This window comes from Haemaphysalis longicornis, unplaced genomic scaffold (genome assembly GCF_048455015.1).
Source record: "Haemaphysalis longicornis isolate Haplotype H1 unplaced genomic scaffold, Haemaphysalis longicornis Haplotype H1 scaffold_234, whole genome shotgun sequence".
In the NCBI taxonomy this organism is placed as follows: Eukaryota; Metazoa; Arthropoda; class Arachnida; order Ixodida; family Ixodidae; genus Haemaphysalis; species Haemaphysalis longicornis.
The window spans coordinates 94217-121792 of record NW_027526307.1 but is presented as its reverse complement, the minus strand read 5'-3'; the positions used below and the strand labels follow the sequence as shown (position 1 = coordinate 121792).

The window sequence follows — 27576 nt, the reverse complement described above, 5'->3', positions numbered from 1 at the left end:
GCTGTTAAGGATTTTACCGGCGTTAACCCTTTCGGCCCTTGTGTCGTCATTTACCACAAAACACACAATATCCTCTAGTGCCTTAAGAACAAAACGAAACCTGCTACTATTTTGGGTGAGGGATGTTCAGGGGTGCCTGTTACGGTGGACATTCAGATTGTTCAGTTTTCGCGGGGGCTGACATAAATGAAACTGAAGAAGCTGCAGTGGACACAGCATATGACGACAGCGCGGGTAAGGAAATAGAAATTCCGGTTTGTCAAAATGTCTGTAAATCTGTAAATACTTGGATTACCAGCTTTAAATTTTTTCTCTAAGATCATGGTGTCATAGGGTTTAAGAAAAAGGAAAAAAAAATGTTTTTACAAAAAAAATTGTAATTGCCCAATGAGCTAATTAATTGCCGTACCTGTAAATTAGTAAACACGGCCACTATTAGCATAACTTTTCATTTCTGTGCTGCTGAGGCCCAAAGCTGTACGAAAACACGAAGAAAAACAATTTCCGCTTGATACGAAAAATTCAGGGCTGGACAGGTTTTAAATGCCCGTTAGCATCCAACTTATCCGACCTAACGCAAGTAAAGGCAACATTACAATCTCCCATCCATGCTGTTCGCCGGCGGCTTCGGTCGTGGGCCGTCAGTCGCGTAAACAAGATTCTGTGACGTCATAGCAAAATCGCTGGAAAGTGACTTGGAAATCACCGCTGTCTAATGTGTTTTTTTTAATATCCCGATGATTTGTTTGAATTGGGCGATAAAATAGGCATTGTTGTTATCGGTACAAAACGGCCTTCCTAAGAAACCGAATTTCTATGTTATCTTTATGGGTCCTTTAATTAGGGGGATCGTTCACACTTTTCTGAAGCACGTGCTCAGCAAGAATTCCCGCAAACAGTCATGCTACACTTACACAAGCATGCTTTCATTTTTTTTTCAATTAATGCTCGTATAGCGTGCACCAAACCAGATTCACCATTCACGCCTCGCGACCATGCACGAGGCACTTTGTTTAGTCCCGAGCTCCTCAGGGGTTAATGCACTCGTTCGAATTTGGTGCCTTGCGATACCATGAACCCGAGACGTCTGCTTTGGACCCACTCAAGGCCTCAAATCACAGTGCGGAAAGGCTAAGCGGCGGCGGTACCTTTATTCACGCTTTTGGCATTTTATGCATCATAAAACAACTGCAGCGGTATACATTTACACTCACGGCACTGTAATCTTCCGATAGCGGCCAACTTGCTGCTACACTTAGGTGCCAGTTTAAACTAACGCTACTATCAGACCTTCTTCATGTATTAAATCAGGTGCTGTTCTGCTTTTAGCTCACAAAAAATTCCCGCAATGGGCTCAGGACACCCAAATGTGCGCGGTGCATGTTTTCCTAATACGAGGTTACGATTACCCGATATTACTCTTCCACAGGACGCGGAACTTATCTGCAGGGAGGAATGTGTTGATAAGCTATCTCCTCCGAGCGATATACGCTAACAATAGGAACAGATACAACCTTCGATAAGTCCGCTGCAGCCAGTAGAGAGAAAACTTGGTCGACTTACACCGCTTTAGATCAAACGCCGTTGCTTCCGCACAGAGCTGCGCACCCCGGTGTGCACTGAGGTAAGTTGCCAGACGATGTAGCTTTTGCTTTGATTTTTGCATGCATTATACCGCACCGTGCGAGTCGCTGAACGAGGCATGAAAATATGCACTTTTTTGGGACATTGTCCCATCAATGCTTCCGCAGAGGCTTATTTAAAGTAGCTTGAAACATCATAGAAGTTTATTGCGGTTCATTTTTATGGAACGTATTCATTTGAGGTAGTGCGTATTGGTCTGCGAAGATAAGTTTTGCAAGGTACAAATCTTCATGTGTAGCAGTGCTCTCTTTTGATCGTAAACCTAAGCTCTTTCGAATGCATTCAATCTAGTTCGTTAGATGAAAAGGGCTTTAGAAGCATTCAATTAACGCCATGTAAAAATAAGGCCGAGGCAGGCTAAGCGCTACAAAAACGAATGTAACCAGATCATGTTTTGAGCACTATTATCCTGTTTTACCTGCAGGTTTTTAGAGTAAAAATTTACTGCCAGCTTTTGTAGACAACATCCAAGGATTTCTCAAACGGGAGGTTACCGCATAAATGCTCCCAAGAACGAGCGTGTACAAAAATAAAGTTTTATTCAAACAGTCGCTCTAATGTTTCGGGTTCCGAAAACAGGGAAGTTGTAAGTTTCGCATTCCTCAGCTTCGAGTCACTCATACGTACTCTGCGAATGATTGCTCGAGCCGCGTGTTATTTAAGCGAGTTTGTGTTTGGTCGGTCTGCATGCGGAGTCAGCTGAACCTAATGTCATGCAATGTGTTGAACTGTAACAAAGGGCGCCGCGAGAAACGAAGCTTCTGTCAAATTCAACTCACAATCTCAAGCTATGCGCGACAGGTAGACAGCATTTACTACATCAGAAGAGGCACCTATTACTGGTTATCTTTCTTTGACACTGTTTTACTTGTCCAACCTAAACAAAACTGGGTTGAGTTGGATGTGCCACGCAGGTATGTGCACGGATAGCATCACGGGGTCCAGATGAACTTGCTCGTCCAGTTGGGGCTATGTGCGGCCTTGGCGACGGTCGTGTTGGCAGCCGGCATAACACGAACCGTGGTGGTGTCATGGGACGCCAGACGGAACATGCTACGAGCTCACAACGACACATCCGCCAAGGACATCATTGCTGTGTGCGTTCTCCAAGACGCCCGCATGGACTTTGGGTGAGTTAACTGTTATATATCTGATCGTTAACGACAGCAGTGGTCAGGCTCACTAGCCGTACTATCACCATGAGCAATTGCAAACAGGTTCAACAGCTCGATTCTGGAGCTTGACTGTAAGCGTGGGTCACGTGGTTTAAAATAAAAAAAGTGTCGTTTTTAAAATGCAAACATACAAGCTTTTCGGGCCTAAATTGACCCTGCAACACATTTTTGTTTTGAAATTTTAAATGGAAACCAACCAAACACCCAGTTCTTCGAATGGGGTACCAAAAAGTACCTCAGCGAAAAATTACTGCTCTGTGCCCATAAGATACCTTACAAGCTTGCTGAGAAGATTTTTCTCTCTTTCCCGGTCTTGTCATTCTTTTACTGCTAGAATTACGTCATTCCAGCGGTGTAGCGACTATTGGCCGGCTTCCCTTCAATTGAAGCAAGCAACACGTTCGGTGCCCACTTTCAAAAGAAAGTCACAAAGGCGAAACACAAACGGAAGGCGTGTCAGCTTCGATGAGCAAATCATGCAGTGCCGCTCTGTGCTGGTGATAAGGATATCTATCGCAGTGCTTCCAGACGCCAAGGAAAGCTTGAAAGCGTTTGTGGGAAATGTTCCACAGTCCCTTTAGAAGGAACAGCATGGCAAAGTAAAGTGGATGGTACAGTGCAAAAGACAAACGGGCAGCAGAAGGGGACTACATGCTCCACTTGAAACCTGTGCGAGTTGGTGATACATTCTGGCAATAACCGCGAAAAAGCGACGTCACATAAAAAAAACGCAAGACGGCGCCCTTTCCAGTGTTCTGTTCAAAACAAGTCGTCGCTTTTCGCGCTTATTCCCAGAATTGCCTCCTCCGTTGATTGCGCCCTCATGCTAGCCAAACTGCGCCTTGCCTTTCTTTTTCTCTCTTCTTTCCTCAAAATATCTTCGTACCTACCCATAAAATCGAGTGCTGTAGTTAAACTCACCCTATAAGCACCACTTTGTAAAAACATTCGACTGAATAGAGTTATGTACGATGAAATAACACGATTAAGTATATTTAAGCAGTTCGTAAGAAATTTATTGATTCATTCATTCAATCATTCATTGTATGGTTTAATGCGCCGACACAATGCAGTCGATGAGGCGCACCACAGTGGAGGGATCCGGATTAATTTTGACCACCTGGGGATATTTCACGTGCGCCGAAATCTCGTACACACGATTTAACAAAACTTGTTGCAACACGGCCGGGAACCTTGCAGATTACTGCAAGAGCTATGGTTGTAAGCCACTCCTGGATAAGAACTTTCAGAAGAGAGCAAGATACAAAAGAGGCATTTTTATCAAAAGAGCAGGCAACAATTGCGCCAACACGCTGTTTTAGCGTGAAGTGACAAAGAAATATCATTTGTAATTCACAGCGTGTAGTTTAGCACGCGCAGTTGCGCGTTCCTCTTTTCCGTTTGGTCTGCGCCGGAAAATCACGCACCCGCCTTAGGGCCATCTTGATTGCTATAGAGGCTGGAGTAGATATGTTGTCATAATTTCAGAAGTGTTGTACTTATTACTTCTAGCCATTGTCGCCACCTTATAAATTGTTTGCGTGATTATACCTTGGTGGATATTTTTTGTCGTGTTTTTTTTGTTCTTGTTGTTTCTATTTAGATATGTCATGTATAAATTCGAGTGGTTTCCTTTGAATAAGCAGTTGTAAGTTGGCGCCTGGGTCTGTCTTACCTTGTTTTCTTCGTCCACGCCTACTTTGCGCCACGTTTTCTTTCTTTCGTACACACGGGCGTTTTTTGCATTTTGTCTCCACCAGAAAACCAGGCACCGCGGCCGGGAATCGAACCCGCGGCCTCACTCTCAGCAGCAAAACACCTTAGCCACTGAGGAACTGTGGCGGGTAGTTCTTGAGAAATAGTTTTGTACATACGGCGCCCGCTGTATTGTTCTGCTTCAAACATCACTACGTTTTAAGGATGTCTGTATGAGCACCGGTCTATTTGGGCTTACCTCTTAGCCCGTAAAAAAGCCTAGGAGCACCCGCCGCGGTGCCTCAGGGGCTAAGGCATTGTGCTGCTGAGCACGAGCACGCGGGTTTGGTTCCCGGCCGCGACCCGCCGCGGTGGCTGAGTGGCTAAGGCGTTGCGCTGCTGAGCGCGAGGTCGCGGGTTCGATTCCCGGCCGCGGCGGCCGCTTTTCTGATGGAGGCGAAAAGCAAAAACGCCCGTGTGTACGAGATTTAGGCGCACGTTAAAGATCCCCAGGTGGTCAAAATTAATCCGGAGCCCTCCACTACGGCGCGCCTCATCGCCTGCGTTGCGTCGGCGCGTTAAACCCTACAATCAATCAATAAAAGCCTGGGTGCCAAGTTTCTAGGAAGTGCTACATGTTAATAAACTTTTGGTCCTTTCATGACTTTTTAAAAGAATAATGTAATGTGGGAACTGCAACATATTCTCACGTGCTGGCAGGGCCGAGGGAATGAACAATGATACAGGCCAACAATGCCTTTACAGGTATCTACATGGCAGCTATTCGCACCGAGATGAAACACAGTCGGCCCCTGGCGGCGGCGCAACGAACCGCTCTTAGTGTGGATGGTGCCCTCTCGTCGTCTGCTCGTTCACGTTGTGCGCGGCGCAACACGCGTGCTGCACACGACAAGATAACAAATATGTGCATTTGTTTGGCAGTAAGCAATGACATAGTTACCTGGGTTTGAGAATCTACTCTAGAAACTAAATAATCAGAGGCCGTTGCGGTTTAATGCGCTGGTTTTATTCAACGAAACATATTCGCTGTGGTCACCGCTTGCGTTTGAAACGGGTTATAAACGTTTCTTGGACACATTGCACTTTTTTTATTGATGAGCGCAATCGCCTCCCGTTTCGGGAACGTCAAAGGGTGCTTTTTGAAGGTGGCGTGGGGATTATTTAAGGGATAAAAGATAAGTACACGAAACGGGTAAGAAGCGAGAAGCCCTGTGCATACCCGTGCATTTGCCGCACCCTTGCGATATTGTGCTGAAAAGAAAACAAGAAAGAAAAAAGAAAGAAGAAACAAACAAAAACAATAACACTGCACACGATCCGTGCGCTATCGCCCATACATTACGGGAGACGTAGTTTACACCCGCAAGCTCTTGTGTGATCGAATCCTTCTCGTACCTTTTCGAAAATAAATACCATTTTTGGATAGTCGTTGCTTATACTCTGTTGCTAATTTTACGCGTAATTTAAAATACCTTTCTCTGGATGCGCAAGAATGCTTCGGAAGGATTTCTCGGTAAAATTAAACAGTTGGGAGTTTGCGTCTCCCGTGTGGCATTACGTGTGTCATTTTTATATACCCCATTTTCAGTTCCCGGCATGAATCACCTTGTCCAGAAATGTGTTTATCTCGGCGTGGCCACGTTTTAAGGTCTTAAGGTGGACCTAAGCTTAAATAATCAGGAAAAATCGCAGCAATATAATCCATGTTGCCCACATGTGTAGAAGGTGTGTGCGATGACATGCTGGATTTTTTTTTTTTCATTTTTCCCACACCGCTTGCATTCAGTACCATTGTGAAACGCGACCCAAAATTCCTGGACAATATCGGACCAAAAGGCGGGTTAACCAGTTTTGAAAATACTGGCGTCTACTTGTTGAAGTACTCCTTTTTCACCGCTACAGAACACGACGCCTAGCGTACTTTCAATTGCAGCGAATACTAATAAACTACGCTTCGCTTTACGCGCTACCCCAGTTCTCTTCTCGCTGCTCTTAGAACGCTGCCAGAACGCACCCCCCCCCCCCCCTGAAAAACAGCTGAATGCACAGAAAACCTTTAGCCTTGCCTTTTTTAACCAATCCTCAATAATTATACGCCAAACCTAAAGCAAGATTCAGTTTACTAAACAGATTAGCTACCGGGAACCCGTTGCACTGTTTCGTAACGAGAAATAAAAAGGAACGTTCTACTACATCCGCAACAGAGCAACTTCATTTGTCATCGTTATGGTTTGTAAGCGACATTACGCAAGACTGCAAACACATCTCGCTGTTCTGGGCCCCTGTTAGATTTTAAAGCAATGCAAATGGTCAACAGCGCAGCCGTAACAGGACATCTGTGCTCACTGTGAGGTCCCAGAAGCTTGGTTTACACACTGTAAACCTGCTGTTACTTTGCAAGTGCAGCTAAGCTTGAGATTTTGATTGTACTGTGCGTTAGCAATTTATTTCGCACGTTCACTAGCGAAGAAAGCGCAGATAAGTAATCCGACAACGTTATTCAGCAAACCAACCTTCAGAGTCACCAAAATTTCATTTACAAATGCTACGCTCAAAAGATCCCTTACAACGGTTGCTTTTATATCTCTGCTCAATAAAGTTCAGTAATTTTACGTTGCCTTTCAAACACTCAAGAAATATCATAAGCTCTTAGAAAGAATGTCGAAGCAGTTAAGTGCCCAGCTTTTCCCTCGGATATCAGTGTGCACGGGGATGTGCGATACTGTCCAACTCGGCTTTTTCTCCAGACAATATATTAATGGGTAGCATTCCGTGCCAACTGCCTCCACAGCCAGGACCGCGTAACGCGTGTCGCCGGTAGGAAGAACGGAGCAAGGAGCTGGCAAAAGATCGGCGCTCGCGTAGTCGCAATCGCCGCAGCAGCAGGCGTCGCTCGTCTAGTAGGAACCACGGTAATCGCTACATGACACTCTCCAAGATGCGTCCCCGCCGCAGCAGGAGCCGTAGTGTTGGTGCCCCCGCTGCGTCACTGTCAGACAGGGTCACCGCTTCTCCAGGATCGCAAATCGCTAAAGAGTCGACCAATAACAAGGTCACGTATGCATCTTCCACCACGTCGACCATACTTCCTATCCCAAGATCAGCCCAACCGTCCTCCCCACAAGATTCACTCACTTTGCCTCATACAACAGGCCACAAACTCGAAGCTATGATCGCGGGTCTCTGAAAAGAGGAGCGAGACCCGAACAACCAGGTACAAGAAATTCGGTGGGAAATGGAATGCGCGCTGGCTGAAGTCAACACCCGCATTGCTGAGAAAGGTGCGTGGCGCAGGAACTCCGAGCGCGCCTACAGGGCAGTCGCGCGGAGCACGCCTCCACATTCATGGTGATGTCGCCTCCCAGCGTGGTGCAAACTTCGCTACAAGGCCAGAACACAATCGACCGCAGCGTCGAGGTGTGCGTTAGAACCATCATGGACAGACTGGTTTATGCGGGAATCGTCGCGTTGAAAACCGGCTTCGTAGCACCATCTTCGACAGCCTCTGTGCGCACGAAAGATATCCAGCATAACACACAATAATAGCTTCAACTTCAGGGGTTACCGCCCGTGAACGACCGAACTGCACTGAAACTGCCGCTCTTTTAGGAGGAGGAAAGACGACTTCCTCGACAGATTTTAATTAATTTACGGACGAAACACTCAGCCATTATATCGAGCTTCAGGAGGTTAACGGACCCCTCGAGAGCATCCTATTGTATGGAGGATATGCACCCCACGACGATCCCACACAACCTGTTAAAGCTGCACTGTTCATCCACAGGGAGTTTACGCAAATAGAACTCGATACTCAATTAGGTGCATGCTTTCACTTTAGTAGCAACGTGTCGAGTCGAGATATCGCCACCGTGAACAAGTTTGGTGTTTTGTGCGTATGTAAGCCCAGAAGGCGCGAGCAAAAAATTGGCCGCGTATCTGCTCCTTCCGTTGCAAATGCCGTCAAAAGACGATAGTCTTTATCGGCTTTTGCGAAGTAAATGCCTCCCTTCGCTTTCCCGCTCACCTCTCAATTTGTTCCTATTGCGTCGCGCTCCTAGATAAAGACGCAAAGGTTTGCTTAAATCATTTTAAATGTCCCGCGTTCCACTGCTCCAAACCGGGTGTCTCGATGCGAACGCTGCCGTACGGCGAAGACGCGCGTTAATCGAGGCGCCCTACTTCAACGTTTATAGAACCGCGTTTGCCTACTCCACGTGCGTTCCAAGCATAACGTGGAACCTATCTAGTGGAACCTTGCGTAACTGTTGCCGGTTGATTTCTTCAAATGGCGCCAGAAGCAATAGTGGCGTGGGCGACAGCAGGCGACGGTGGAGTGAATTCTTTTTCTGCAGTTGATGAAGTATTTTATTTCGCAAATGCCAGGCATGTTTGATTTTTTTATAAAGGAACACTGCAAATATCACTTCTGTATTGATTTGTTGTCTCATATTTGCGTAATGTCTTGTTCTTCTTCAACAATGTTGACAACTATGAACATTACACTGGACATAGACGGGTAGATTTAGCTGTGACTATATAAGACTATTGCTCAGGCATTGTTTTCCTTTGGCCGGGTGGTTATCCGACAAATAGTTTCTAGGTTTCTGTTTCTGAGAGATCAGAGAGATTGCTTTCTACGTCCTGTTGTACAAGTCCGACAACGTGATGTCATTCCAGACTATGTAGTTTCAACTTCTGAAATGCGATGTGTACGTGTGCGTGGGTTCTTGCGCAAAGTGGTGGATGCTTTTAGCATTTTAGGGGTTCGGTTTTCCTCGGAGTATTTGAGCAGTGTACCACGGAAACGTTTGTACAAAAAAAATGATTGATGTGTGTCTGCCTGTTCAGGTTTATCGTCAGTTATATGCAGTGGGTTCAGGAAAAGATGTTCTAAAAAGAGTGAAATGAATGCCAGTACGTTCATCTGTTAAATCTTTCTTCTTTAAACTTCATAGCGGCACGCTTCCGGTAAAACCCTGGCTGCAGGAAAAAGGACTATATGTACTCCCATGGACACTTAAGTGTAGACTATGCCAAAAGCTGGAAACAATTTAGCACATCTTTCTGGACTGCTGGGATGCGGTGTTTCACTGGGACATCCTCCAGCGAACCCTGAAAAAAGACTTACCATTAACGCCTTATGGCATTCGCTTTTTGCCCGTAAACAATGATGGAGGCGTACCCTATGATATGTTCATGGCACTTAGTTTGCATTCTATGTGGAAAAGTCGCATGGCGGTTCAAAATGCCGAAGAGGATGCTCGCACAGTGAAGAGTACTTCATTGAAAGCGTTGCTTATATAAGAGACGTTTATCGAGTCATGCCGAAAGAGCCTGACTGGTTACCCATTCTGGATGTTCTAGCGCAATTTAAGATGTTTTAAGCCACTCCCTTCAGCCGATTGGTAGCTGGAGCTAGTAATTTGTGTACTGAACAGCCCGTGTTGTCTTGTCGCCAAGCAGGCTGTAAAAAAAAAGAATCGAGTCCCAGACAGACAGACAGACAGACAGACAGACAGACAGACAGACAGACAGACAGACAGACAGACAGACAGACCAAAATTTCTGTGTTTAAGTAGCCCAAGAAAGACTATCGTCTTTAAAAACCGCAATTATCCAGCATGGACCTCGGATTCGTCCAGCAATTCCAGTAGCTCTACCCGAATGACGTTTCAGTTATGTTCGGAGATTTTAACGCTCACCGTGTGGCTTAGAGTTATAGGAAGACCAGTGCTCCGGGCAAGCGCATCATTGCAGACGCGACGGCATGCGGCCTGACATTGCTCAACACACCGCAGAGGTACACTCGATAAGGCAAAACCAAAAAGCACGCTGACACGACACCTAATCTCTCATGGGTGTCGCATCGAAAGCTGGCCTTGTGGAAATTCTACGAGGACAGGTTAGGAAGTGACCACCTGCTTATAATAATTCTCAGCACTGGCTAACCACGTCCACATCGAGCTAGCGCTGGGTCCCACGTCAAGACGGCGTACATTTCGCACTGAGACAAGTATCGGTGCATTTTAATGGAAGAGCCACAAGCCGCCCGAATTCCAAATCTCACAGACCAGTTGTGCATGGCTTAAGAATATTCTACCAAGAAATTGCGTGCCCCTCCAGATCACCCGGAGCCAGACAGACACTTGGTGGCGCTGTGGAAACGCCGTTTGCGAATTTTTGGTCAGTATAAAAAGTGGGGTCGTGGGCAATATCTCAAGCAACATTTCTTCGAGGTGCATAAGAACGTCGAGTCACACTAAAGCACTAGCCACCGAGCGTGTGATGGATGTGTGCGAGACTATCAATGGGCGCACACACACACACACTTCGAAACTCACGGCTTTTATGCGATCCATCCTAGGAGAGCACAAAACAATTAACGGTGCTGCACGGGTCCCACTTCACAAAGGTGTGAGCCTAGACGAGCTCGCCAAAGAGACTGCCACCGCCTTTTTCGCTCAGACGACTCACCCTTCTGCAATTACCGACTATTCGGACGGCACGTCTGCCGATGAGGAGGCTAAAGCGTACCTTTCACAATGGCTAAATTACACCACGTCCTGACTTCTAGCACGCCAGGGCCGGACAAAGTATGTGTTGCCCACTTGCGAAACCTGCCGGAAAGCCACAAGCCAGCACTTCTTGTTGAAATAAACCGCATCTGGGACAGTGGCAAGCTACATAAAGCATGTAAAATCTCAATCGTAAAACCCATCCCGAAGCTAGGCCAGTCGCCTCTTTCGATGTCCAAACTTCTACAAATCCGCTTGACATCGTGCGTGTGTCAAATTATGGACAGCATGGTAATACACAATTATAATGGTATGTGGGGAGCACCAGCTGTTGCCAGCAACGCACTATGGCTTCCTATGCTACCTCGCCATCGAGAAGACTAGCTTTACAAGTACTCCAACGAGCCTCGTGCCGTGGTCGGTATTAATATCAGGACGGTTTTTGATTCAGTTCCGCATGACATGGTTTTGAGAAAGACCCGAGAGCTTTATATATGCGGGAAGTTTTATAACTTCACCGCAGCCTTCTCCCAAGACCGCCCCAATCAAGTACACATAGCCCAGGCGACCAGTGCTATACATCACCCCAACGTACAAGTGCCTCAAGGCTCAGTTATTGCGGCTACCCTCTGTAACTCTTCAACAATGCCATACACGGGCTTCCGTGGAGTCGGAAGCGGTAGCCGACTATGTCACATGCACACTATATCACCATGTGGACGCACCAGGGTTTCATATGTGCCCAAGAGGCCATGCTCCAACAGGTGCTGGACATCATACAAGATTACACGTGCCGTGTTGGCCTCAGTATCGCCCCAGATAAGGCCGCATTCGTGGTCATTCACGGGGGCTTGCGTTCAACGGCGAAACAAGCGGAGAAGGAGTCTTACAGATTGCGGATTGGAAGCCAAGAGATTTTAAGGAAACTGTCCATCAGAATTCTGGGCATGTATCTAGACGAGAATCGTGCCGCCTCTACCTGGTGCCATGAAACTAAAGACGCCTTTTAAGTTCGCGCATCTCACTTAATTATTTATTACTTGTTTGTTACGTATAGTGTTTACTTTCGTGATGTTTGCTTTTACGCTGACCGAGGTGACTTTGGAGAGATGGGCGTAAGGAGAAACCGAGGAGGCTCATTTGTGATTTGCCGCACTTTGGCGTCCACCCGACGAGCGGGCACGGAGACGACGCCTAAAACGCGTCGTTCACTCCGTAATAGCTGAAAGGGATGTAAGCTTTCAAGGGGGACTTTCGTTGCGTTCGTTTGAGAAGCCAGCGGAGGAGGACCATTGACATTTTAACGACCGCGATTACTGCCACGAGAACCCTGAACCGAACAGGAGCTCGAGGTCGGTCAACGAGTCAAGTCTTGGGTCAAACATAAGAAGAGGTCATCAGACGTTCTGCCTGTGATAGTTACACAGCTCAAAATTACTGGGCAAAGTTTGCAGTTCGTCACACGTCTGAACCTGGCGACTCCCCGTCTAGGATGCGCCAATAGGTATGAGACCAGGCTTTGGTAGGCGCTCCACGTATCTAGAAAGGAAAAAAAGTTTGGCTGCGCGGAGCACACCCGTAGGCGTGCACGGTATGACAATACTTTAGACATGCCGCCGAGAGCCGATTCCCGTCCTTAGGTCTGCTTTTGGTGGTAGGTTTTCATTTCGGTTCTACTAAAGACCTTTGGGTTTCAATATGAGAGTGAGAGAGGTGAGTCACACGGCTATTTTGAACCCACTTAGCTTTGTTGGTCACGGGGCCAATCAGTGCCCTAGTGCGGGCTAATCAATGAGCCATCCTCACTCTCATGTTGTGACGTCCCTCTTGGGGGAGGAGTTTGTTGGCAAACCCGAGGAGTATATGTTTTAGGGGAACAGACAGGACAGAGTCAGGAGAGGACCTTTCATATGCAATCATGAGCCATGAAAGTTGTAAATACGCAATGCAATTAAAGTGTACATGTTGTACATTTTGAGTTTGCTTGGAGTAGACCGTCTTCAGCTATGTGCCATCGGCCAACGAGACAGCAATCGTCGTTTCATCGGATCATCTCTTCGGGCATCGATGTCGGCAACTGATCCACCTTAGAAAGTTAACTACATGCAAGCAAAGTGTTCATGTTCTCAGACTTATTTCAAACCGTGCTAAAAGCGTGACTGTAAGGGAGATGCCACAGATCATGCAAGCACTGCTACTATCCCGTACTGTGTACGGACTTCCTTACCACCCCGTCAATCGCACGCAGAAACTTGCACTCGAAAAGCTTCGCAACGAAGCTTGATGCATTGTCATGGAACTACCCCGCTACACCCGTCTCTAAGCGCTGAAGAGCTGCAACCTTATTAACGACTTGTCTGAGATCAGAGACACTCACTGGCACACGCAAGAAGTCCGGCTTCGTGCAACGGAGGCTCGTTGTGACACTCTGCGGCGTCTAGGCTAGAAAACTAATGGTCTACCATTACTCACGCTACACACACCTACGCGGGAGTATATTGCCATTACAGATGGCAAGCCACTACCTGTTAACGCGGGACCTCGCCACGCTGGTCGAAAAGCAGGATATGCGAAACGTCACGCCCGCTCCACACAGGCGGCATTTAAACACGAGCGTGTAATCTACACAGACGCTGACATGCCCACTACAGCCGACTCACACATTGTGTTCGCCACGGCGTGGTTCGATGAGACAACTGGACTTCAAGGTCACAGTCACCACGTCGGTGTCACTCCGGAGGACAGCACACAAGGTCAGCTGCAGGCCATCTGTGACTGTGTCGATACAGCTCTACAGGAAGACCCAACGAGCTCCCCTGTACATTACCATGTGTACACGGACTCTCAAGCAACGTTTCAAGCCGGTGCCAATGTGAAATGCACCAGCATCGTCACCAGAGTCATTCGCCGCAAAGTTCTGAAACTCCGGGGATCCGGTAACTGCGTTACACTTCACTGGTAGCCAGCACACTGCGGCATCCTCGGAAACGAGAAAGTGCATCGACTGTCACGCGCGCGTTTACTCTCCGTGCTAGCTCGTAGCCCTTCCGCAGTCGCTACGGCTTGCCCGTCCCTCAAGAATTGGTTGCACGAATCTTTAAAAAACAAAAAATAACGAAAATATAAGCAAAATTAGGGGAAATTGCGAACCGCACAGTAACGCCCTGAGTTTTGAAAATAATTCACAATTCGCAACAGTTCCATCTGTAATCGTTATACTACTGCTAATGCAGATACTGGGTTGAACGCAATTTCGAAACCCCCAAAAAACAGGCAAAATATATAAAAATACGGAAAATGGCGAACTGTGTAATGCCCTGAATTTCCACAATGACATAGATTTCGCGAAAGCTCCACCTGTACTTGTTATAGCAGCGTAAATGGTGATAAGTGGTCGGACCGGATTTACAAAAACGATAAAATCTCGCTGTAAAGACCTCACACTCAAGACAAGCAGTATAACAATGCTACGCATCAGCAGACAATTCTCTGAATTTTTGAAGAATTTCTTATATACTGCGGATCTTTTCATGCTTATTTCTAGGAATAATGTAAGTGTCACACGGCTTCCACTACAGCCTGCAGTTTAATAGTAATTTACTTTTCATAGCTCATTACGACATCCAGAACAGAACAGAGAGCAGAAGAAGACCACCGCTTCCCCTCTTGTCAAAAGTATTCTTTTGCTCCAGGTGGGCGTCCGTGTACGTGAAGACAGACTCGCGCTACAGGGATTCGGAACAGGCGTACGCGGCGGGTTTCGCAGAGGGCGCTGCCACGAGCAGCATGACGGACGAGCACTTCGCCAACGTCTACGCGCACTACTGCGACCCGGACCCGGCATTCTGCGAGAGGCTCTTCGCCTTCTACCGCGCAAACGTGCGCTCCATGTTCGACAACGCCGTACGGTACAGCGACCAGGACCCCTTCTGGCATCAGGCGAGTGGAACAACTCACCAATTTGATGGCCAGTTATTCTTCACCCCATACAGTTTGAATATCTGTGAGCATTGATTTGAGCAAAAAGGAATCTCGGCCAACGTGAACTGTTTAGAAGCACGACCCCAAATTTCTTAAAGGTCATCATCATCATCATCACCAGCCTATCTACGCCCACTACAGGGCAAAGGCCTCTCCCATTATTCTCCAATTGCCTCGGTCTTGTGCCAACTGTGACCAATTTATCCCCGCAAACTTCTTTATCTCATCTGCCCATCTAACTTTCTGCCGCCCGCTGCAACGCTTGCCTTCTCTAGGGATCCACTCTGTTACCCTTAATGACCAGCGGTTATCTTGCCTTCGCATTACATGTCCTGCCCACGTCCATTTCTTCTTCTTAATTTCTACTAATATGTCTTTAACACCAGTTTGCTCCCTGACCCACTCCGCTCTCTTCCTGTCCCTTAATGTTACACCTATCATTTTCCGCTCCATTGCCCGCTCAGTCGTTCTCAATTTAAGTTGAACCCTCTTAGTAACCCTCCAAGTTTCTGCCCCGTAGGTGAGTACCGGTAAGATGCAGCTGTCATACACTTTCTTCTTCAGCGACAATGGTAGGCTGCTATTCAATATCTGAGAATGTCTGCCATATGCAACCCACCCCATTCTGATCCTTCTAATTATCTCTGCCTCATGGTTTGGATCTGGGGTCACAACTTGGCCTAAGTAGATATATTCGCTTACCACTTCCACTGCCTCGCCACCTATGTCCAACCGCTGTGCTGTCCCGAGGTTATTGATCATTACTTTAGTTTTCTGCATATTAATTTTCAGTCCCACGGTTCTACTCTGTTCGTCCAGTGCGGAAAGCATGCTTTGCAATTCGTCCCCCGAGTTACTTAGCAAGGCAACGTCATCAGCAAATGTGAGGTTACTGAGGTATTCTCCATTAACCCTTACTCCCACCTGTTCCCAATCCAACGTTCTGAATACTTCTTGTAAACATGCTGTGAATAGCATTGGAGAGATTGTGACTCCTTGTCTGACACCCTTTCTTATAGGTATTTTACTGCTCTCCCTATGGAGGATGATCGTAGCTGTAGACCCATTGTAGATATCCTCTAGTATTCTTACATAATGCTCATTTACCCCCTGGTTCCGTAATGGCTGAATGACTGCTAGGGTTTCGACCGAGTCAAATGCTTTCTCATAATCTATGAAGGCTATATATAGGGGTTCAGTATACTCAGCGCACTTCTCTATCACCTGATTGATCGTGTGAATATGGTCCATTGTTGAATAACCTTTACGGAACCCTGCTTGTTCTTTAGGTTGACTGAAATCTAAGGTTGCAGAAATTCCGTTAGCGATTACCTTGGTAAATAACTTGTAGACGACTGACAGTAAGCTGATCGGCATGTAATTTTTCAAGTCCTTCATGTCGCCTTTCTTATGAATTAGGATGATCTTAATCTTAAAGGTGGTATTGATTAAAGCGTTTAGCCGTCAATTTCTTCGCTTGCAAACACTGGAAACAGGTTCCGACATGGTCTGAGCTTCACGGACCTCGCGCGGCTTGTGCCACTGCGCCGCACCCCGAACAAAAAAAACAGTGACGTGTGTCGTCTGCTCCGTTTCAAACCGAATCTCAACGCTGCTGGCAACAGAGATGTTATTAATCGCGTTCTTACATTTGGCTCGCGGCATTACTTTGCGTTCGGGTGGGTAGAGTTTGGACCATCCAGCACAAGTCATGTGCATAGCATGGACAAGTGCTGCCATCCCGCGGAACCCGAGGTAAGCAGTAACAGCGCACTCGCATAGTTACCGCATGCGTGCCTCGCAAGTGAATGCAAGCTATAACTTTTAAATCCACGGGTCATGAACTTTCTTGAGTCAAAAATTGCTTCTCGTAAGGGGCACAGGTTCACCTCCCCTACAAAAAACACCTTCTTGACTGGAAAACGCTACAAATATTAAACACTTTGAGACATTTTACTACAGTGACGTAATATGAGTGAACACCAAAAACACAGTTATCCGTGTGCTACTGCGCATGAGCATTCAAGTGGTGCTAAAAAACGCAACCAGAGGCCCGACTACTACCGTCCAGTCGTTTTACTTGTTGGTAGCTTACCTCGGCGGTGGGCAAACGCCCGAACAAGATTCTGTGAGGTGTTAAAGACCTCAGGGTGACTGGGGAGTGGCAACAGCTCAGGCTGTTTTAACAGCGGAGTGGTTGATGCTGGCCGTACTGTAGGCGTGCAACGTGTTAAAAATGACAAACAAAATGTTGACCGCTCGTCAGCGCGTGCCTCGTAGCGACTGCCCGACGTCCCCGGTTCGCGCAGTGGACGTAGCAAAAAAAACTGCGTAAACCCTGAGCAGCCCCTCCCTTTGCCTAGCAACCACCAATGGAAGAACTGAAGAAGCACTTTCTCCACTGAACCTCGACGCGACTCTAGGAACGCCGCACATGCGTCGTGCATGCACGCGAATGTAAGAGAGAGAGAAAAGCAAACTTTATTTTATAAAAAAACGGGTTAGCGAGGGGGTGACGGAAAACTAGAGGTCCGCCGCGCCCGCCAGAGCTCGGCAGGTGACCAGCACTTGGCTGGACTCGTCGAAGCTGCGCAGGGCCTGCTTCCAGTGGGATGAGGAGGGGAGTGGGGAATATGGGTCAGCAGGACATTCGCAAAGAGAGTGAGAGTATCCAGCTGGCCACACTTGGGGAAGTTGGTGTGTGGAATTGATGTGGATGTGTATGTATTAGTTGAGTTCGATGAGGGAACGTATGCGTGTGTAGTATCCGTCTCATGTGGGCAGCCTCGGGGGATAGGTGTGGATGTGGGGGGGGAAGGTACGGTGGAGGAGGCGGTAATGAAAGGTAAGTTCCCTGAAACTAAGGAGAGACTCGTAGGTCTCGGTCTCGGGAGGCCCATGCAAAGGTGTACGAGAAACAGCGGTCCAGGAAGTAAGAGCTCGAGCGTGTGCATTCGCTGCCTCGTTAGGACCTATGCCGGTGTGTGCTGGGGTCCACACCAGGTGCACGGGGTCGGTCGGGGAGCTTTGGAGAAGACTTTTGAGGGCTACGGGGGATATAACGCCTTTGGAGAAGTGCCAGATGTCCTGTTGCGAGTATGATAGGACCGTGATTATGGTGGGGCTCTGGGGCTCTGGAAGAGTGCAAGGGCAATGGCCGCTTCTTCCGCCGTAGTTGCACATGAGGTGGAGATGGCAGTGTGTCTCGGGACGTTGATGTCAGGTCCGTAACCGCGAGGGCATAGGCCGGTTCATGTGGGTATTTAACTGCATATTCGTACATAGTGTGTTTGTCAGGGGGGCGGAGTTTTGCATGATGACTTGCACGAGCTGCTCGGCGGTAGGCATAGAATATGGGGTGCATGTGACGGGGAAGCGGTTTGATGCCGATGAGAGCTCGGATGTTGCGTGGAATAGGTTGGGGGGTAGTGGTTGTTGTGAGGAGTGTATGACCTGTGATTTGGAGTACGTAATGGCCCGTGGGTGTGGGGAAGAGGCTGGCGAGTTGGGCTCTCCGGTGGGCCTCAAGAATTTCCGAAATGGTGTTATGGATGCCTAGTGACATAAGTCGATTGGTAGGAGCCCCGGGAGGAAGGAGCAATGCCACGCGGTATGGTTTGCGGAGCACGGCATCCAGGGCGTGTGTTGGAGTGTTTGTTATATGCATGTGGGGGAGGTGGTAGAGTATGCGGCTGATCATAAAGCTATTTAATGAACGTAGTCGCTCCAGTTTTGTCACGCTAATGTAATGCTTGGCATGAAGAACACGACGATGCCGACGCATGGGTCGGTGACTAATTTATTTATTTATTTATTTATTCACATACCCCTAAAGGCTCCCGTGAGGGGGTATTACATAGGGGGGTTACATAGCACACGTGTTGTATTAGCGCAGTAAAGCGGAAAAAATGAACAAAAAGAAGCAAGAATGTTCACACTGAAAACGCTAATAAATACACATTGTTAACTTGAAAAAAGTGATAACGCAGTAATCAAATCATTATAGCACACAAAAAAGACAGGAATATAATACAGATGGTTCAAATTCAAGCACGACACGATGTACAATCTATCAGAACACCAAGAACAAAAATAAAATACAGAGCAAAAATAAAAATGTTCAGTACACAATTTCAAGGACGGGGGAAAAAAAAGAGGAAAGTGCTAGGTTAGCTGTTGAATTAGTTCCTGGAATTTCGTGTTGTCTTTTTGAGAAGCGATATGAGATGGTAGATTATTCCATTCGACAATGGTGCGTGGAATGAAAGACCGGGCAAAGGCAGATGAGTGGCAATTTGTGCGTTTAACTTTGTAGGAGTGGTCTCGGCGAGGGAAAATGACTGGAGGTGGCTCGAAGAAATCATCGTGAAGTGACGCGTGATGATACAGCTTATGGAACAGTGATAGGCGGGAAAGTTGGCGGCGATGTACTAGATCAGGTAGTTCGGCGCGACGTTTTAGTGCTGTGACGCTAGAATGAAATGAGTAGTCTGAATATATGAAGCGAGCAGCCCGGTTTTGCAGAGATTCAATATCAGTTACGATGTATGCCTGATGGGGATCCCAAATGGCTGATGCATACTCAATTTTAGGACGTATTAGTGTAGTAGAGGCAAGTTTTCGAATGTCGGAAGGAGCATGTTTAAGGTTACGCTTTAGAAAACTGAAAGAGCGATTAGCGGAAGCCAGGGTGTGTTTTATGTACTAGCATAAAACACACCCTGGCTGTGTTTTATGTGTGTGTGTTTTATGGTGTGTTTTATGTGTTTTATGTAATACTAGCACAGTGGCTAGCGATGACAGTTCATGTAAATAAGCAAGTTGCAACACAAGAAATTCTGCATATTTGCTATGGTTCATGCCCTCCGTGACATAGTGCAAGCTTCGCCAGTTCCTTTTGAAATATCCATAGGTGTCAGTGTTCTCTGGACGAAGGAGTAGCTTTAATGAACCAACCGTATTTTGTCATGCCCCTTTAAGCATTTCTATGCAGATGCACACCCGCCGTGGGAACCAGCCATCACGACTGTAACTATTGATGTGTCATAAGTTCGCTGCATAAATTCTGATAATAACAATGTCTTTCCACCAGTCTTCCTGTGCAAAGAAGTGAAGCCAACTTTAAAGAAAGTTTGTGTGTAGCACTCTGTGGTAATACGTAGGATCGTGAGGTGCTATATAATAATAGCCGCTCGAGCCTTGGTACAATGATATAAAACTGTATATTTCTCACCTAAAAATGTCTTCCCGACCATGCATTGGTGTAGCCAAGTGAAGCCCACTATAGATATACTCGATGTATAGCTTCACGCAAAAGAGCGCTAAAGAGCACGACAGAAAGAGCGGACAACAACGAGCAAATGCACTACAAACAAGTTGTTTTGTTAGTAGTTAGTAGCGCATCTGCCTGATCGTTCGTTGTTTTTTTCTGTTGTGTTTTTTAACACTCTTTTTCTCGACGAAATATGCACCAACTAGCCCAAAATCATATTTTATCGATTTATAGCGTAATGCCATACGCAATTACATGATAGCTTTCACTTAGACATTTCTGAAATTTATTTCTTTCCTTGTTTTACTTTTCAGGTCTCATCTCTGTCGTTAGCTCAAAACCATTTCATTTTGTTTTAACAATCATTCGTTGTACAGTGGAACCCCGATAATACGACTTTCATGGGACCACCAGAAAGCGCCCGAAGCCCGGGGTGTCGTACGACCGGGGTACGGTTAAATGACGGCCGGTTAGCCGGTCTTACGCGACAGGTGGGCTAAGAACATATTTACACTACATTTTTAACACGTTCTTTCGTGATTTGAGAATCTTCAGCTGAAATCCCAACTTAAAAAAGCAACGCCCGCATTGTGTCCCTCCGTCCCCTCCATAGCATCTACTAGTCCGCCAGCCAAGCTCCGCGCCTGGCGCTCCTTAAAGACCGGCAGGCCCGCACCTTGCGGGCGCTAGATAAGGCCTACGTGGTCGAGCAAATTGAGAGGGGAAGAGTGAGTGTAAAACTGCCAAGGCCATTCGAAACGAACGATAATACAAGGCGGAGCCGAAAAAAGCGTCATTTCCATACATGGTGGAGACACCCTTTCATTGGTCCCTTGACGTCGCTATTGGGTCAAAGAGCTCAACACAGCTGTTTTTGTTTCCCACAAGAGCCAGTATCTGGAAATAAATAGGCTTGTTCAAACTGATCAGTAAACGGTCTCGCGGGGAATATTATACCACGGTCTTGCTACAGTGACTTACTACGGCGGTAGGCGAGTAACCCAGAATGGTGGTGCAAACGGGTACGTGTCTCCATCTTTGCGTCGGACACGCGTGAAATGAGTCATTCTAGCAAGAAAGGTGCGGAGTAACAACACGGCTTTGAAAGACATTGATAAGCAGATAGCAGAGATATAGGGAGAGAGCGTCGTAAAAGGAAGGAACTTCGATTCAGCGGGCGTGGAGAGCGGCTGTTCGGTCATCGCCGTGGGGTTGCGTCGTATGTGTTTTCGCGTTCGTCAGCGTCTCGACCAGAACTTCGAATTCATGGTCCACCCGCCACCTGAACGTCGACATCTTGCTGTTGGCACGTTAACGTACTGCTGCCGCGTGGGGCCGTCGCAGAATAATTCCAGCCAACGCCTGCTTGCTAGCGTCTGTTCAGCAAGTGGTCCGACCCGCCAGCAGACCCTTGCACACCAAACGACGTCAAACGGCGTTACGAATATGGAACGTCAGATCGAGGTGCCGAAGCGGGGAAAAATAGCAGAAAAGCACCGGTTTATCCGTACCAGCGTCCATCGTATGAAGCGGACCGCATGCACCCGAGCCCCATGTCATCGGTGTTTTTACAGCATTGTTTCTATGGGGAGTTTTTCAGGACCACGATGATCCGTCGCAAGAAGAGGGTCGTCGTGAATACGGGGGACGTATTTTTGGGGTTCCATTGTATAACCTTCTGAAACCTATTGCACATATTGCTAACTGCTTCCGTAAACATTTGTAAACGGTGCACACAAGACACCCAAATGGCTCCTAATTGGCAGGTAGAGTTGGCTCTGCTTCAAATATCCGGGATGCAGCGAGGCCTCAGTCGAGCTACCGCCATCCCGTACGAGCCTTACGAGCTTCCTCCAGACATTGAACGACTGATGTGAGTACGCACTTGTGTGGATATCCTTTTTTCGAAAACGGAGGCAGGTTGTTATTTTGGGTGTGGTGTAGAACGTTTACGCGAGCGGGGTCAGTATCTCGCAAGCCATAATTATGTGGCACGTGATTTAGCAATGATAGAAACTCTAACAATGACCAATAGCTACCAGAGTACTGACACGAGGAACTGTAGTGTAAACGGTTTTTTATAAGTTGTTGCTGAAAAGGACATCTTTTTTTAAGCGTTGCAGGCGTAAACCATGGTTTAGAAACCTTTTTGCCATCCATGTGTTTTTACCTATGTGAACTCTTTTGCCTCTTTTTTGGCGTTTTGGATGCGAAGGCCATTATTCTGCTATAAGCAGAAGAGCCAGCAGGGTATGCATACTACTTCCGCCATTAACAGTGCCATGAATGGTTCTGGTGTCGGGTGTTGAAATAGGGAGAAAAAATTACCCAGATAGTTAGGCTGCGTCAACTGCGGTAATATTGTGGAAAAGCTCTTTTCAGGGATCAAAGTAGCAATTTCTGTGCTACAAGTTAGGCGCTACTTGGTTCTTCTTTGCCCTATTAAGAATCAAATGGTGTCAACTCTCAATGCCTCTGAAGTGTGAGCTTTTACAGTGGCATACATGGGTTCCAATGAACTTGCGTGTGACATTTTTTATTTTTTTGTGTCATGGCGTTTTGCCTAACTGCTCGTTTTTCGGAACGGTGACCAGTGGTGAGTGTGTCGAGGAATAGGAGACCTAACGGCAAGCGTTTAACGTCTCAATCTCCTTGCTGGAAAACGTCACCAGCTCCAAGCGCAAATTACGTAAAACACGCAAGGACCAGTCGCATTAACGACCGACAGTTGCTTCGCCGCCCGAGCCTTCGGGCGCGGCACGGGTAGGCCAGCGTTATCTGGTCTAACTTCTCGGGCGCAGCCGGCCCCCTACAGTCGCCTTACCGGCACCACGGGGCACGCGATACTCGGATGCTCTTGTTATCTAGTGGAATACAAATTTTACCCCGGGGAAATCGGCTAGAAAGCATCAAGAGTATCCCCCATAAAACCGGGAGGAGAGGCAATGAAGCTTCGCTTTAGAACACATGTTATGGCTGGTCCCGACTGAAGCCGATGCATGCATGAAACATGCAGATGAGGGATGTGCCAACAATGCCAAAGAAACTGGTCTGGAACACATGACTTTACTAGGTCATTCTGGGACACGCCAGTATGCGGACAATCCACATGAGCACGTCGGCATTTTCCTTCTCACCATAAAATGCCCATTGGAAAACATACCATGTAAAATATTGTACTTGGAAAATTATGTTCATTATATCTCCATCGGTAAAGCGGCCTCTACAAGTTGCATCAGATTCAGGTGACTGCCTTCGAAGGCTTTCTGCTGGCAGAGTCCCAAGACTTCATGACTGCATAAAAGCTATGACACCTTTGTGGGTACCGTGTAAAAGTGCGAGATTGTTACATGGTCAAGGACAACGCGGGGTTGTTGAGGGACTAGACGTGATTGCAGGGAACTTAGGCCTTGCGAAGAACTTAAGCAATATGCAATGTCGAGAAGCATTCAACCAAGTGACCTGGAGAAGACGAACGTCGGCGAAAGGAATCCGGCTCGAATCTTCGTCACGCATTTTTCTAAAGTGCTCTCGTTGCTGGACATAATGATTTCTGTCGAGGACATTGTGGGTTAAATAGGAACAGTCTGGAAAAGCGACCACAATGCAACATACTTTCCTTATCAAGATTCGGCTAGTGGTGCGGTGCACACAAGGAGTGAACACACACTTCTAGGACACAATAGGACTTTAGGCGTCGCGGTAAGGTTCCAGTAACAAAGAATAAATAGACGAGTCACAGGCATGGTTTTCAGCAATACGGTGTCTTGTAGCCTGGAAACAATCTAATTGTCCAATTTTAGGGTTGAACACGCCGAAGCGTCGCTTGGGCTACGATGCACACCGTAGTGGAGGGCTCCGGATTAATTTTGACCACCTGGATACCTTCAACGCGGGCCTCAATCTAGCCAGAGCGGCGTTTTCGCTTTTTGTCGCCATTAGAAAACTAAACACAGTGACCGGGAATCGAACCCGCGTCCTTGGTTTCAGCAGCACAACCCCTCAGCCACTGAGCCACCACGGCGGGTGCCCGGAACAATCTGTCATTTCCGACTGAATTTCCCGAGGACAGTACTTCCACTGCAGTCAAAATTAGAACTTCATTGTGATTTTCCATGCAGACTGCTCAACCTCTACAAAGACATCGGAGACCTGGAGTGGGCGTTCAAGAAGCGTGGACCCAAGGCGCCCCGGGACCTCGGCGTGGCCTTCTTCAAGATGGGGCGGGACAACAGCGAGGCGTTCTCGTCACACGCGACCTGGGGCCACTACGGCACTATGAACAAACTGCTTAAAAAGTACGAGTTCCACTACGGCTTGCTGCCCGGATCTGGTGAGTCTCTTTGTAGTTGTGCTAATGAATGCGTACTGCTCAAGCAACCACGTGGACTTGCTTGCTCCTCTGCCTCAAGGTCTTCACTGGACACGGTCGCTTTAAGTTAATGCGTACAGTTCCGTGATCGAGTCCTGGTAAGCACTATTAAGCAACTGTTTGACGATACAGGACTAGCTCATTTCGAATACGAACTCCTTGTCGTCTAAAGGTGCCCGTCGCCTTGGTAATTTTCGCGCCTGTAGAAATATCAAGGTAGCCAGAATGGGATCCAGGTGAGGGAACTGTGATTCCAAGCACAAGCGGTTTCTTACTAGCGTTACACTATGAATCGTCGGTCGAGTAGACGTCGAGGAAACCCAACGCTCTAGCAGAGGCTACTCAAGGTTTACCATGACTTTCACACTGACAAACTGATTGATTGATTGTAGGGTTTAACGCGCCGACGCAACGCAGACGATGAGGCGCGCCGTAGTGGAGGGCTCCGGATTAATTTTGACCACCTGGGGATCTTTATCGTGCGACGAAATCTCGTACACACGGGCGGTTTTGCTTTTCGCCACCATCAGAAAAGGGGCCGCCGCGGCCGGGAATCAAACCCGCGACCTCGTGCTCAGCAGCGCAACGCCTTAGCCACTGAGCCACCGCGGCGGGTCACACTGAAAAACTCCGTGTGGAAATCAGGCGCTAATGTTCAGGCGACCAGCCCTTCAAGGAGCGGGCCGCCATGTAGGGTGTAAGTACTTTATATCGTTACTTGGCACGGCTGACCAATGAGCTCAAATATTTTGTATAGACGCGAAGAAAATAACAATAATAAACTGTAAGAAATGATAAGAGATGATTGAAAGTTGTTTTATTGATAAAAAAGGGTAGATTGAAAATATTGATTTCTTAGGGATTTTTGTGGCTTTACGCAAGACGAAGGAGCAAGAACATTTCAGCCCCTTTTGCGGATTTTGGATTCCAAAGCGGAAACAATCCACCTCGCTAGCCAGGCCAGGAAACGAGGAAGGTTGCCAGGTGCTATGCTGCGGCCACTACGGCATGCGATTACAGCCAGAGTTCTTCAATATATACCACTTGCGAAATTCCGCTTCAGAATCCAGGTGGCGCTTGCCCCCCTGCCGCTTTGAAATGGATGGTGGTGATGATGATGATTGCTATTGGTTTCCCCTTTGCAGCGGTGTGATGACATGTCATCTTACTGATGGTGATGATGATTCCTATTGGTTTCCCCTTTGAAGCGGGGAGGGGCAAGTGTACTGGGGCGCCCCTAGCGGACGAAAATTGAACTTTGCTAAACTATCACTCAAACAGAAACTTTCTGTAAAACAACGATTGCTTTTTAAACAAGAAGACAAACACAAAGAAAAATTTGCTTTCGTTTTTACTGTTCTTCTTTTTATGACTTACAGCAGCAGCCACGCACACATGAGTAATAGTTCAACTTTTTCTCGCCAGACGACAGGCTAGTAAACTTGCCCCGTGCATGCACATCCAGGGGGGAGGAGCAACCGAAGACTGGCTTGTGATACGTAAGGCCTATTGAGAGTTTCCCGACTGACACATATTGAGTAACTCTGATTACAGCCGTTCAGTCTCATACTAATGTAAACTAGAGGGAAATCCTGCGCTGCAATGGCGGACCAACGTGGGCGCCGCCATTGCAACGAGCGACGTTCCTGGCCTAATTGGCTTGGCTAGCCACAAGGCCTCTTTTTTTCCTCGAAGCCTAAATCAATGAAAAAGGTAACATTTTTTGTTCATCGTATCGACGCTTGTAAATATTCTCTGACATATAAATCTTTTTAAACCTTCCATTTTACAATAACAAAACAAATATGAACAATTTTTGACAGTAATATAGTGGCTTTGTTGCAGCCAGGGCCAACTTTAAAGCCTGTTTTTGAATCATGCCAAGGACAAGTGGAACGTGCCTGCTTCGTACATGACCTCGCTGAAGCACGGCTCCCCTAGACACTGGCGCTAGATTTCCCTCTGCTGTATATGAGTGTAAACTTCTATGAATACAGCGACAGATATTATGTTAGTATGTACCTGTGCGTCCCAAACTGGTCTGTTGCAAAGTGCGTTACAAAATAGCGGTGTGATACCACGTAGGGTTAAGTGCCCGCTTGATCCACTCGCTACTCCACGGCGACCAATGGTCGATTCGAAAACGGTGTCTCGTTTTTGCAGTGTTTGGAGTGTTCTTTGTCCAGGGGTAGGGTTTTGGGGACATGACTTCTTGACAGCGTCCGCAAAGAGCGTACCTATGAATATAGCAAGAGGAGCAAGTCACGGCCAGCGTTCACTACGGCTGTACACGAGCTGTCACGGTTGCAGTCGCCATAATAAACGGGCTAGTAATCGCAGGGTCAACAGTGAAGGATTACTTTAGTTACGCGGAAAAAAACGAGAGCGTTAAACTGTGAAAAAGAAAAACTGCACATACGACGAGGACACAAGAGAAGACGACTAGACAAACATGGCGCAAACTCAACTGATTTTTATTTGAGTGAAGAAACACAATATGAACGAAAATGCGTACTACGCATGTGCGACATTATAAGGCGCAAAATAAAGGGGGGAAAATGAAGCAATGAAGGACAAAAACCGAATTCATTCTCCTGATCACGTGCCAAAACTGAATTATTTCAAGCGTCTCACATTTTGAGAAGGATATTACAATAAAGCGTTAATTTTACAGATGTCCCCTGCAGTGTCGTTTAACTATAGGGAGAACGATGCATATATGTTATTTTGTTGCACCCAGGACATCCCGTGTGGTCAACTGTGGTCACATTCTCAGGCTACCCTGGAAGCATCTCCTCGGGTGACGACTTCTATCTCACGGCCACGAACTTGGTGCGTTATGCGATTGTTGGTAATGTCGGGCACTTTCATCGTGTTTGGTGGCCGACAATGCAGTGTTCA

The 27576-nt window shown here is 47.2% G+C and overlaps 1 protein-coding gene across 2 annotated transcripts in view; it reads left to right on the top strand.

Annotated features, from left to right (window-relative positions):
• Positions 1-1502: 1502 nt before the first annotated feature.
• Positions 1503-27576, top strand: part of LOC144172565 (putative phospholipase B-like 2) — a 113232-nt gene continuing 87158 nt past the window's right edge. For both annotated transcript variants that reach the window (XM_077701235.1, XM_077701234.1), the window contains exons 1-6: positions 1503-1624; positions 2559-2774; positions 14743-14989; positions 22070-22176; positions 24425-24636; positions 27416-27507. In XM_077701235.1, the coding sequence (XP_077557361.1) occupies positions 2590-2774; positions 14743-14989; positions 22070-22176; positions 24425-24636; positions 27416-27507 (843 nt within the window). In that variant the 5' untranslated portion in view covers positions 1503-1624; positions 2559-2589. The remainder of the gene's footprint in view (positions 1625-2558; positions 2775-14742; positions 14990-22069; positions 22177-24424; positions 24637-27415; positions 27508-27576) is intronic.